Raw genomic sequence first — 14,194 nt, 5'->3', positions numbered from 1 at the left:
ACATAGCCAGGAGTATGAGCTTCATTGGGTGTGCCCCTCCCCCCAAAAACAAAACAAAACAAAAAATAAATAAAAGTATGGGTGGGTAAAGAGTTACTAACCTCTTTCAGGTGAAAACAAATTTAAAAAAGCAAAATTACACAAAAATGTTAAAATATATATTCTTGTATATATTAAACCCAGAATTTTCCTTTTGAAATCCTTAAACTCAATTTATGAGAAATAATTCACTCTGGCCACTGGCAACATTTTTGCACAGTGCATAATCAGAAACTTCTTAATTCCTATTCCAACCAAATTCCAAGAATATAGGAATAAGCAAGCAAGTGAATACAGCTTTCCCCAGAAGCCTATGACTGATGGAAAACTCAGCTTGAAGACCACAATCACTAGAAAATGGGATCGCTGGGAAATGGGCCACCTCTGTGACCTCCAAAGCAGGTTGCAGATCTCAGGGTAGATCTGGAGTATTTATTCAGCAATCTGTCTTCTCCAGGGCTGGACAGGGAGGAAGTGTGGAAAGCAAAGCTTCTGTGAAAGGAGGCAAAGTATCTTTCAGAGACTCTCTGGGAAAGGAACAAGTCTTGGACACATCGTGCTTGGTGCATTGTAAATCTTCCTTGTTTGCCATCATTAATTTTTCTATCTCTTCCTTTAAAGATAATTTTGTCTGAAACTCATGCTTGGGTGTCTTCAAGTATTCTTCTAGGTTTAGATTCTGTTCCTTCAGCCCTTTGGACTCAGGGCGAGTAAAACTGCCACTGGCCTCCATCCCAGGATCTTTTTCCTTCAGGGGATGTAGGGGCTTCAACTCTGCTGGTGCTGGCCTACACTTGGATTCCCCTTTCAGCAAACTCACATCCTTGGCAGATGTAAAACTTGTAGCTTTGTCTAGCATAGAATTTTCACAAAGTAAGAAGCCTCTTATTCTTTCCTCTTTCTTCAGAGTCTTTTCCACTACACTCTTTGGGTGCAGCACTGTCCTTATTAAGAGTCCCTGTTCATTCACACTATACTGTTTAGCAGCTTTCTCTCTGCGCTGCTTCTGGAAATCCTTAAGCTGAAGTAGTTCCTCTGGAAGCTCCATACATGTGGGCTAAAAAGAAAAAAAGAAGGAGAATGAAGGAGAAAGTGGAGGAGGAAAAGGAGGGGGAGAAAGAAGAGGAGGAAGAAAGAGGAGAAAGAAAAAGAAGGAAGTTAAAGGAAGGAGAAAGAAAGAGAGAGAAAGGAAGGAAGGAAGAAAGAAAGAAAAGGGGAGGAAGGAGGAGGAAGGAAGAAGGAACCAAGAAAAAGGAAGGAGGATGATAAAAGAAGACAGAAGAAAGCAAAGAGATGGGAGGAGAGGAGGAAGAGAAGAAACAACTACTAAATAAACACAAATCTACAACTAAAATTCTGAACACTGAATACATCTGAGTAAGTTTTGTTTAGTTTTCGGACCTCATCCAGCTATGCTCAGGGTTTACTCCTACCTGCTGTATCCCTGAAGATATATATATATTTTTTTTTTTTTGGTTTTTGGGCCACACCCAGTAACGCTCAGGGGTTACTCTTGGCTATGCGCTCAGAAGTCGCTCCTGGCTTGGGGGACCATATGGGACACCGGGGATCGAACCGTGGTCCATCCAAGGCTAGCGCAGGCAAGGCAGGCACCTTACCTCTTGCGCCACCTCCCGGCCCCTCTGAAGATATTTTTTATAGGGCCCAGAGAGATAGCACAGCGGTGTTTGCCTTGCAAGCAGCCGATCCAGGACCAAAGGTGGTTGGTTCGAATCCCGGTGTCCCATATGGTCCTCCGTGCCTGCCAGGAGCTATTTCTGAGCAGACAGCCAGGAGTAACCCCTGAGCACCGCCGGGTGTGGCCCAAAAACCAAAAAAAAAAAAAAAAAAGATATTTTTTTATAGTTCCTGCTCCTCTGCTTGCCAATTCAGGCAACGGAAAGTCTTCCCTAATGTGATCTTATAGCACCCTCTGGTGCAGAAATTTGAGTAATTACTTTGAATCCACATAAGAGTTTGTAAAGATTATTTAATGGAAAGTTTTGTGTGTGTATGTGTGTGTGTGTGTGTGTGTGTGTGTGTGTAAAGATTATTCACAGGAAAGTAAGTCTTCTTCCACTAGGCCCAATTTCTTTAGCAGGAGCTTATTCTAAAAATCAATTCCTGGGGGGCTGGAGAGATAGCATGGAAGTAAGGTGTTTGCCTTTCATGCAGAAGGGTGGTGGTTCGAATCCCAGCATCCCATATGGTCCCCTGTGCCTGCCAGGGGTGATTTCTGTGCACTGCCGGGTGTGACCCAAAAAACAAAAACCAAAAAAAAAAAAAAAAAATCAATTTCTGGGGCTGGATGTCTGCCTTGCATGTGCTAACCTAGGAAGGACTGCGGTTCGATTCCCTGGTGTCTCATATGGTCCTCCAAGCCAGGAGCGATTTCTGAGTGCAAAGCCAGAAGTAACCTGAGCATCAATGGAAGTGGCCCCTACCCCCCCAAAAAAAGGGCAAAAAAAATTTCCTATGTAGCCTCCCAGAGATAACTGCATAAATGATCACACACATATATGTTGTGCATCTATGATCATACAAACAGGTACATTTATCTCCCTGTATATATGAGGTAAGTATATATATATGCATATGTGTGTAAGGAATACATGTTAAGTATATGTGTGCATATGCAAATCAACATATGCATATATTACTTTACTACATATTTTCATTGGATTACAATTTTCCTTTTTTTCTTTTCTTTTTTCTTTGGTTTTTGGGTCACACCCTGCAGCACTCAGGAGTTACTCCTGATTCTGCATTCAGAAATTGCTCCTGGCAGGCTTGGGAGACCATATGGGATGCCGCGAAATGAACCCAGGTCTGTCCTGGGTTGTGCTATTACGCTGGCTCCTTCATTTCTTATTTTTATTCAAACTTTTTTTTTTGCTTTTTTTGGCCACACCCAGTGACTCTCAGGGGTTACTCCTGGCTATGCGCTCATTAATTGCTCCTGGCTTGGGGACCATATGTGACACTGGGGGACTGAACCATGGTCTATCGTAGGTTAGTGCGTGTAAGGCAGACATCGCTTGCGCCACAGCTCTGGCCCTTATCTGAACATTTTAATAACTATTTTCAAAATACTAGGGGCTGGAGAGATAGCATGGAGGTAAGGCGTTTGCCTTTCATGCAAGAAGGTCATCGGTTCGAATCCCAGCGTCCCATATGGTCCCCCGTGCCTGCCAGGAGCAATTTCTGAGCATGGAGCCAGGAGTAACCCCTGAGCACTGCCGGGTGTGACCCAAAAACCACACAAAAAAAAAATACTAAAAAATATTACATATAACAGGGCCACTTGAGGCATGTTCTTTAGCATTTAACCTATCTTCCTAACTTCTCAAAAACCATTTTACACAAATGGTAGGTAACTTATTCGAGTTGAAGCAGTTAATAGAGCAAGTAGAGCACTTTCCTTAAATGTGGCTGATCAGGGTTCAATCCCCAGCATCCCATATGGTATCAAAGTACAGTAGGAGTGGGGCCGGGAAGGTGGTGCTAGAGGTAAGATGTCTGCCTCGCAAGCACTAGCGTAGGATGGACCGCGGTTCAATCCCCTGGCGTCCCATGTGGTTCCCCCAAGCCGGAGCAATTTCTGAGTGCATAGCCAGGAGTAACCCCTGAGTGTCAACCGGGTGTGGCCCCCCAACCTCCCAAAAAAGTACACTAGGAGTGAACCCTGAGTGCAGAGCCAGGAGAAAGCCCTGAGCACCACTAGGTATGGAAAAAAAAAAGGTAGCATATTAGTACATATATTCTGTAAATTAAGTAATTTTTCTGAAAATTTTATTATTTTTTGTTTCTTTTTTGGGTTTCGGCCATACCCAGTGGTGCTCAGGGGTTACACCTGGCTCTGCATTCAAAAATAGCTCCTGGCAGGCTCAGGAGACCATATGGGATGCTGGGGATCGAACCCAGATTGGTCTGGGTTGGCAGCATGCAAGGCAAATCCACTACTGCTGTGTTATCACTCCAGCCCCTCAAAATTTTGTTTTGAATATTTTTCCATATGGACATTTTTTATTAATGTATTTTATTTAAGCAGTCCTTATAGATGGACTTTTTTTGGGGGGAGGGTTTGGGTCACACCCAGTGACGCTCAGATTACTCCTGCCTCAGAAATCGCTCCTGGCAGGCTCGGGGGACCATATGGGATGCCGGAATTTGAACCAACGTCCTTCTGTATCTAAGGCAAATGCCCTACCACTGTGCTATCTCTCTGGCCCTAGATGGACTTTTGTTTGTTTGTTTTGTTTTTGAGCCACACCCAAAAACTCAGGGGTCACTCCAGGCTGTCTGCTCAGAAATAGCTCCTGGCAGGCACGGAGGACCATATGGGACACTGGGATTCGAACCAAGCACCTTAGGTCCTGGATCGGCTGCTTGCAAGGCAAACACCGCTGTGCTCTCTCTCCGGGCCCTATATGGACTTTTTTAAGTCTTTCCTTGTTAAGGGACAATGGTGGAGGTGCAGCAATAAGTGTAGGTCTTACAGGCATGAAACTTGGGTTCAGGTCCTGATATCATCACAAGCACAAACATATACGTATATATATATATATATATATATATATATATATATATTCATATATACCTAAAATTACCTCTGCTACATGAAGCAACTATTTTCTAACATTGCTTGCCTTTTCACTTGGTTTACAGTATTTTTGTCAATTTTCTAATCAGATTTATTAATATTTTATGATTTCTGTGTTTTTATATTCTCTTATACAACTCAATAGAAAAAAAATAAAAAATGACCACAACATTTTCTCAAAGAAGAAATTCTTCTAGTCAATAGGTAATATAAAAGTGGACCAGAGAGCTAGCACAGCGATGGAGCATTTGCCTTGCATGCGACTAACCCAGGAAGAACCCATTTTGATTCCTGGTATCCCATATGGTCCCCCAGCCTGCCAGGGGTGATTTCTGAGTGCAGAGCCAGGAGTAACCCGAGTGCCAGTGGGTGTGACTCAAAAACCAATCAATCAATCAATCAATTAATAAATAAAAGTTTAGGGGGTCAGAGAGATAGCATGGAGGTAAGGCGTTTGCCTTTCATGCAGAAGGTCGGTGGTTCGAATCCCAGCATCCCATATGGTCCCCTGAGCCTGCCAGGAGCGATTTCTGAGTATAGAGTCAGGAGGAACCTCTGAGCGCTGTCAGGTTTGACCCAAAAACCAAAGAAAAAAACAAAGTTAAAAAAAAAAAAAAGATGCCTGGGGATGGAGAGATAGCATGGAAGTAGGGAGTTTGCCTTGCATGCAGAAGGATGGTGGTTCGAATTCCGGCATCCCATATGGTCCCCGAGCCTGCCAGAGGCAATTTGAGTGTAGAGCCAGGAGTAACCCCTGGGCGCTGCCGGTGTGTCCCAAAACCAAGATAAATAAATAAATAAATAAATGTAAATAAATAAATAAATGTAAATAAATAAATAAAGATGCTCAGTGTGTTCAATCATCAGGGACATGAAGACCAAAATGTATAATGACCTCATACCTGTTCGGACAGCTATTATGAAAGAGGCAAGAGGAAACTTGTCTAGGGATTATAAAAAAAAAAAAAATGCTTATTTCTGGTTGCTGGGACCATCAATTGAATACCTGTGAAGCAGGTCTTAAAACTTTTAAAAACACTTTGGGGAATAGGGTCGGAGAGATAGCTTGGAAGCAAGGCATTTGCCTTGCATGCAGAAGGACCGTGGTTCGAATTCCAGCATCCCATATGGTCCCCCGAGTCTGTCAGGAGCAATTTCTGAGCTTAAAGCCAAGAGGAACCCCTGAGCGCTGCCAGGTATGACTCAAAACCAAAATAAATAAATAAAAAATAAAATAAAAACACTTGGAGAAATAAATTTAATACTTATAGGATAAATCAAATTATCTACTTTATTTTAGGTTAGTAGAGATCTTTTATTTTATTGAATAAATAATCTATTGCATCATGATTTCACAGTCTTTATATGTGGAGAGTTGTTTGTAATATTCCCTTTTAATTTCTTCTGATATCTTCAGAATCTGTAATGAATAGTCCCTCTCTTCCACAATGGTGTATAACATATGTCTTCTTTCTTATTTTCATAGTCTAAGTTTATAAATGTTATTGATCTTTAAAAATAAATAGTTTTGTGTTGCATCAAAAATTTTTTTTTAATTTTTACCAATGATCCCAAAATCCCACTTCTGGGTAAATAATTAAAAGATGTGAAATCTCAAAAACCAAAAAAAAAGATGTGAAATCTCTATTTTGAAATGAGATCTACATTTCCAGGCTCATTGAAGCCAAGTCATAGATATAACCTAAATGCTCTTCTAAGGGAGGATGAATTAAAAAATATGTAAAATATCGGGGCTGGAGATAAAGGACAGGAGGCAAGGCAAGTCTGCAGCTGTATCAGCAGTGATCCTGGTTCAAATCCCCAGATCCATCAGGGGTTACTACTGTGAACACAGCCAGAATTGCCACTGAACACTATCAAGTGTGGTTCAACCCACCCCTCAAAAAAGAGGCAATAGACAGAAATAATGTTACTCAACCATAAAAAGAGACCTTGGCATTTGCAACAATATGGATAAACCAAGAGAGTATTGTGCTAAGTGAGATAAGCCAAAGAAAGACAAATACTTCCTTTACTTATATGTGGAATTTAAAATAAGCCAAAATGCTCATTTTGTACAAATAGAACAGATGATCATTATCAAGGGCTGAGAAGGTAAAATTCAACTTTTACTTTTTTTGGTTTTTGGGTCACACCCAGTGGTACTTGGGGGTTACTCCTGGCTCTGCACTCAAATCACTCCTGGCTGGCTTGGGGGACCGTACGGGATGCTGCCGGGATTCAAACCACTGTCTGTCCTAGGTCGACTGAGTGCAAGGCAAATGACCTACTGCTGTGGTATCTGGCCCCTCAACTTTTGACTCTTTTGCCCCACAATAGTCAGTTTAGTCAGTTGATTTGGGCCATTCTCTCTCTCTCTCTCCTCTCTCTCCTCTCTCTCTCCTCTCTCCTCTCTCCTCTCTCTCTCCTCTCCTCTCTCTCTCCTCTCCTCTCTCTCCTCTCTCCTCTCTCTCTCCTCTCCTCTATCTCTCTTCTCCTCTCTCTCTCCTCTCTCTCTCTCTCCTCTCTCTCTCTCTCTCTCTCTCTCTCTCTCTCTCTCTCTCCTCTCTCCTCTCTCTGTGACACTCAGGGGTTACTTCTGGCTATGCACTCAGAAATCACTCCTGGCTTGGGGGACCATATGGGACAACATCTTAGGCTAGCACGGGCAAGGCAGATGTCTTATCGCTTGTGCCATCACTCCAGCCCCTCTTTTTCTCTTTGATTGGAAATTCTACCTTGATCACAACAAACATCTATGTATAACACATATTGGATCTATTTCTGGTTTTGGGGTCACACCCGGCAGCACTCAGGGGTTACTTCTGGCTCCATGCTCAGAAATTGCCCCTGGTAGGCACAGGGGACCATATGAGACGCCGGGATTCAAACCACCGTCCTTCTGCATAAGGCAAACGCCTTACCTTCATGCTACTCTCTGGCCCCTTTGGGTCTATTTCTATCTTCTCAACTCTGTTCCATTCTGTGTACACATGTTCCACTCACAAAGTACATTTTTTTGGGGTTTGGTTTTGGTTTTTGGACCAAACCTGGTGATACTTCGGAATAATTTTTGGTTCTGCATTAAGGAATCATTCCTATTGGTGCTTGAGGTACCTACCATGTAGGATCCTGGGGATCAAACCTGAGTTGACTCTACTTGCTATATTATCAGTCTATTATCACTCTGTCCTCAAAACTGCCATCTTAAGTGTAGATTAATTTGTTAATATCTAAAGGAATGGGGCCCGGAGAGATAGCACAGCGGCGTTTGCCTTGCAAGCAGCCGATCCAGGACCAAAGGTGGTTGGTTTGAATCCCGGTGTCCCATATGGTCCCCCATGCCTGCCAGGAGCTATTTCTGAGCAGACAGCCAGGAGTAACCCCTGAGCACCGCCGGGTGTTGCCCAAAAACCAAAAAAAAAAAAAAAATATATATATATATATATATATATATATATATATCTAAAGGAATGATTATCACAAGATTTATTCATCTCTAAACTATATAACCAATTTGCTAAAATAATACTAGTGGTAATATTTTTATTGAAAAAGAGTTAAATTCAAAAATTAAGTTAGGGGATGTTGTTCAGTGGTAGAATACATACTTTGCATGTATAAAGTCATGGGTTAAATCCCCACCACCACAAAAATTTCAACAAGTTAATTTAAGAACAATTAATAGTTATTTCCATTTATTTATTAAAGCCCTTTTTGTGCCTTTTTTTTTTTTTGGTTTTTCGGGCCACACCCGTTTGAGCTCAGGGGTTACTCCTGGCTAAGCACTCAGAAATCGCCCCTGGCTTGGAGGAACCATATGGGACACCGGGGGATCGACCTGTGGTCCTTCCTTGGCTAGTGCTTGTAAGGCAGACACCTTACCTCTAGCGCCACCTCTCATGCCCCGCCTTTTTTTAATTTGATTTTTGGGCCACACCCGGTGATGCTCAGGGGCTACTCTTGGCTATGTGCTCAGAAATAGCTCCAGGCTTGGGGGACCATCTGGGATGCCAGGGAATGGAACCGTGGTCTGTCCTAGGTTAGCGTGTGCAAGGCAAACACCCTACTGCTTGTGCCACCACTCCTGGTGCCTTTTATGCCATTTAAAGGTATTTTATTTTATTGTTTTTGTTTTGGGGCCACTTCTGGCAGTGCTTAGGGCTCACTTCTGGCTTGTTGCTCAGAATTCAATCCTGGTGGTACCTGAAGGACCAAATGTTGTGGTGGAGATTGAACCCAGGTCAGTCACATGTGCAAGGCAAACACCCCACCACTGTGCTATTTCTCAGGCCCCTACCTCCCTAATTTATATATATTTTTTTCTATTTTCATTGATGGCTGTAATCACTTTTTTTTTTTTTTTTTGAATTTTGGGTCACACCTGGCAACACTCAGGGATTACTCCTGGCTCTATGCTCAGAAATCACTCCTGGCAGGCTTGGGGGACCATATGGGATGCTGGGATTCGAATGACTGTCCTTCTGCATACAAGGCAAATGCCCTATCTCCATGCCATCTCTCCAAACCTGTAATCACTACTTTTATATATTCTTGATATCAATGGGAATACTTCTAGTGTGTCTATCAAATATCGTATAGTCATATTTATTAAGGTATATACTTTGTCATATTTTGTTATATCAAATATATATTCCAATTTAATTAGTATGTATATAGATTATTATAAAGTATTTAAGCATTTGGGTTTGGAGTGATAGCACAGCAGTAGGGCATTTGCTTTGTATGCATTTGACCCAGGATGGACTTCAATTTGATCTTCAGTGTCCCATATGGTCCCCTGAGCCAGGACTGATTACTTTTTTTTTTTTTGGTTTTTGGCAGCACTCAGGGTAACTTCTGGCTCTACGTTCAGAAATCACTCCTGGCAGGCTCGGGGGACCATATGAAATTCTGGGATTCAAACCACTGTTCTTCTGCATACAAGGCAAACACCCTGCCTCCATGCTATCTCTCTGTCCCCCCAGGACCGATTTCTGAGCGCATAGCCAGCAGAAACCCCTGAGTGTCACTGTAGGGTGTGGCCCCAAAAAACAAACGAAAAATGTTTTAGCATTTATAATACTATCAAAGTCTTTCTTAGCTCTACTAAAATAGAGAATTGAATCATGCTTATAATAAAAATTTAGTGACACATTAAATAAGGGGGCCAGAGCAGTGACGCAAGCAGTAGGGCATTTGCCTTGTATGCGCTAACCTAGGACGGACTTCGGTTGGTTCGATCCCCCAGTGTCCCATATGGTCCCCAAGCCAGGAGCAATTTCTTATTCAGGGTCTGTCCTGTTTGGCCACGTGCAAGGAAAATACCCTATCGCTGTGCTATAGTTCTGGCCCCCTGATTTTCCCAATTTTAAAGAGTTTTATAAACAGAACAGAAAAATCAAAGAAAAAAGAGTACATGTAATCAGAAGAATATATATCTGGTGATTCAAGAAGCTAAAATATTTAAATTTATTAATATTTCACCTTTATGTAAAATATCTTATTTAAAAGTATTTTGGGTTGGGTCGGAGAGATATCATAGCAGTAGGGAGTTTGCCTTGCACGCAGCCAATCCAGGACGGGTGATGATTCAAATCCTGGCATCCCATAAGATCCCTGAGTTTGCCAGGAGCTCTGCCTGTGCTCCGATGTGACCTAACCCCTCTCCCTCAAATAAAAAGTATGTTGGGCAAGAGTGATAGCACAACAGTAGGGTGTTTGCTTTGTACATGGCTGACCTAGGATGGATTCAAGTTCGCTTCCTGGATTTTTTTGGTATAAACGCACCCCCCCAAAACTAAAACACACAAGGGTACATGTACATATTATTATTTTTTGGTTTTGGTTTTTGGTTTTGGGGACATATCTGGTGGTGCTCAGAGGTTACTCCTGACTTTGCACTCAGAAATCACATCTGACAGTCTCAGGATCATATAGGATGCTGGGGATTGACTCCAGGTCAGCCATGTGCAAGGCAAACACCCTACCCACTGTGCTATTGTTCCAGCCCCTATGCATTATTCTTTTTTTTTAAATCTATATTTATTTGCATCTACACCTTCCTCCTCCTCCTCCTCCTCATCATTATTATTATTATTATTATCATTATTATTCAGCGCCGTTCAGGGGTTACTCTGGTCTGTGCTCAGAAATCGCTCCTGGCAGGCTCGGGGGACCATGTGGGATGCTGGGATTCGAACTACTATCCTTCTGCATGCAAGGTAAATGCCCTACCCTACCACGATGCTATCTCTCCGGCCCCTACATGTTATTCTTATGCTTGTTTTTTTTTTATCCTTTAAAATAAATTTAGACTGTTGCTATAAACCATTCTTTGTGTGTGTGTGTGTGTGTGTGTGTGTGTGTGTGTGTGTGTGTGTGTGTGTGTGTGGTTTTTGGGTCACACCCGGCAGTGCTCAGGGGTTACTTCTGGCTCCATGCTCAGAAATTGCTCCTGGTAGGCACGGGGGACCATATGGGTCGCCGGGATTCAAACCAATGACCTTCTGCATGAAAGGTAAACGCCTTACCTCCATGCTATCTTTCCGGCCCCACTATAAACCATTCTTATATAAAAACATTGGGAACTAAAAAGATAGTTCAGGGGTTAAGACTCTTATCTTGCATGTGGCCACCCAAGTTTAATTCCTGGATCAATCCTGACATCTGAACACTAAGCCAGGAGTAAACCCTGAATACTGCCAAGTGTTCCTCTTCTCCCCAAAACCAATAAATTGGTATAAAATTCTAAGTAAAATAGTAGCATTTTTGGTATAAACCTCTTGTAAATGGACTTATTTTTCTTTTTCTTTTGGTTTTTGGGCCACACCTGGTCATGCTCAGGGGTTACTCCTGGCTCGGGGGTCCATATGGGACGCCAGGGGATTGAACCACGGTCCGTCCTAGGTCAGCCTTGTGCCCTACCGCTGCACCACCACTCTGGTCCCTGAAAATCATACTTAGCTTATAAATTGTTCAAAAATAGGTTATGCAGCTTGGAGTGATAGTAAAGCAGGTAAGGTGCTTGCCTTGCAAGAGGCTAACCTGGGTTTAATTCCTAGTGCCAGGAATTATCTTTGAGCACAGAACCAGGAGTAATCCCTAAGCACTGGTCAGGGTGGTCCAAAAACAAAATTGTGGTGGCTGGAGATATGGCTCCATGGTGGAACACTTACCTTGCATGTGTGAGGACCTGGGATGGCTTCCCAAATCAATTTTTAAAAAAAAATAAAAGGCCAGACTTCCCTTTAGGACAACTAATCATTGTTGAGTCCTGTTCTACAATGTTCTTACACGGTGATGGCTTCAGAAAAGTGACAAGTCCTAAATTCATCCATTGTTTGACAGGAACATTATAGGATAATTTAATATTGTGGAACTGGGCTTAAGGATATGAGAGTGGTCCAAACTAAAGCCTTTTAAACACATTTATCACCAACTTAGCTACCTAAAACATAACTGCAGCTGTGAGAGTGGGCACCACTGCATCCTCCTCGAGGCAGAAAACAACACCCTGACATGCCACCTACCTCGATGCTCCCAAGACTGTCAGCAGAACGTTCTCGGTAGGCGTTCAGGTAGCTGTCCACCAGGGTGGTCAGGTCAGACATCATGGCATCCAGGAACACCAGGCGAAGGGGAAGCAGATAGGCAGTTTCCAGGGCCAAACTTTTTAGCAAAGAGGGTGAAAGAGGTCGCATGAACCACACATCAGGATTTTCCTAGAGACATAAAAAAAATATGTTAAATGTTAAAGTAACTTCAGGGGCCGAAGAGATAGCACAGCAGTAGGGCGTTTGCCTTGCATGCGGATGATCTGAAATGGACCCACATTCGATTCCTGGCATCCCAGATGGTTCCCCGAGCCTGCCAGGACTGATTTCTGAGTGCAGAGCCAGGAGTAATTCCTGAGTGCTGTCAGGTGTGGCCCCAAACAAGAACAAAAACAAAAAGAAGAAAGTAAATTCAAATATTGCTTTAATTAAAACAGTATTTGTACTGTTACTGATAATTTCATCAATGACTCTTACCCTAGAAGGCTAGCCTTCTGAGAGCACACACACACACACACACACACACACACACACACACACACACACACACACACACACACACACACCAGAAACACTTTGTGAGGATACAGATTGTGTATGTATTGGTAGAGAAAGGAGGATAATGACAGGGAACTGGAGAGAGATAAACAGAAACAGGAGGCAGAGAGGTATTGAGAGACATAGATTATATAGTCTTTTGCAGAAAAAAAAAAAAGACCAGTTCCATGAGATGCTTCAATGTCATACAGAATTCACCTGGCAAGCGCAAAGTTGTGAGTTCAAAGCCCAGTGCTGCCACATGCTTAAGGTGATCAGGACAGTACTAGTTTGTGATGCCCAACCAGGACTGGCAAGTGACTTAGTGGTATAAAATACTTGCCCAACAAGGTTCCCCAGACAGTGGGAAAATCTGGAGATTTATGTGGCCCAAGTTGTAGTCAATATGGTCATGATGTAAGCAAGCCCATTAGGAAGTGAGTAAAATAAGCCTTTCTATGGGGGAAATAACTGGAAATGATTTTTTAGTCTATGGCTTTTATTCAAATCTCCCCTTATTGAACTAGAAATTTATTATCTTGTTCTTTTTGTCACTTATTTTTTTGTTTCTGAATCAAACCCAGCACTTCACACATGACATATATATATATATATATAAGTCACATATATATATTATTTTTTTGTTTCTGAATCAAACCCAGCACTTCACACATGACATATATATATATAAGTCACATATATATATATATAAGTCACAGTACTAAGCTACATTGCACGCGCGCGTGCGCGCGCACACACACACACCAAACACCAGAGTACTTTTTAATAGATAATCCACCCCGGAGTACTTTTTAATAGATTATCCACCCAAACTGGAGCCTGGCTTTGTTTAAGCCATGAATCAACAAACTGTTCCTATATGGAACAAAGAAGATGTTGGAGTGCTCATATACTTACATGGCAGCTGTGATTGCTTCATACAAAAGGCTGTTGATCCAAACTCAGGGACTTAAGAAACAAATGTCACATAATTAATAATAATTAATGTCACAGACATTAACACTCACCTGAATCAGATTCTTCCTCTCTTCCAGGAAGGAGAGATATTTAGGGGCTACTTTAAGGTGTTTGATTAAACAATCCTGTAAGGTACTGATGCAATTTGGAAGAAAGCCACTCGTTTCCATGGAAAATTGAAGGACATCTGCTACCTGTGGCATTAACAGAAACCAAACAGATTGGCCTGAAGAATACAGAGAACTAGTTCATTGCAGAAATGACAGAAATACATTTTGTCTGTTTTGGTTAGGCTACCCCAGGAAACTGGGAGGTGGCGGGGTGAGGAGCATTCCCAGTGCAGGTTGGCCTGACAGAGCACACCTTTAATTTTGGAGCTCATGCCTGGTGCTGCCCAGGTCCAGCAATGCTGGGACCACTATGGACAAACCCAGTGTTTCTCAAGGTGATGCATGGTAATGGGGATCAAATTCAGGGCTCT

General features: G+C 42.4%; 1 protein-coding gene across 1 annotated transcript in view; it reads right to left on the bottom strand.

Moving 5' to 3' along the window:
* Positions 1–332: 332 nt before the first annotated feature.
* The window catches only part of EXD1 (exonuclease 3'-5' domain containing 1), a 47,046-nt gene continuing 33,184 nt past the window's right edge, over positions 333–14,194 (bottom strand). Inside the window, exons 9-11 of the mRNA XM_049781455.1 lie at positions 13,764–13,907; positions 12,175–12,366; positions 333–1,096 (exon numbers count right to left, since the gene is read on the bottom strand). Coding sequence (XP_049637412.1) covers positions 476–1,096; positions 12,175–12,366; positions 13,764–13,907 — 957 coding nt within the window. The 3' untranslated portion in view covers positions 333–475. The remainder of the gene's footprint in view (positions 1,097–12,174; positions 12,367–13,763; positions 13,908–14,194) is intronic.

The sequence above is a fragment of the Suncus etruscus genome, chromosome 10, assembly GCF_024139225.1.
Source record: "Suncus etruscus isolate mSunEtr1 chromosome 10, mSunEtr1.pri.cur, whole genome shotgun sequence".
Taxonomy (NCBI): domain Eukaryota; kingdom Metazoa; phylum Chordata; class Mammalia; order Eulipotyphla; family Soricidae; genus Suncus; species Suncus etruscus.
Note: the sequence above shows the minus strand (reverse complement) of the source record. Positions and strands in the feature narration are given on the sequence as shown.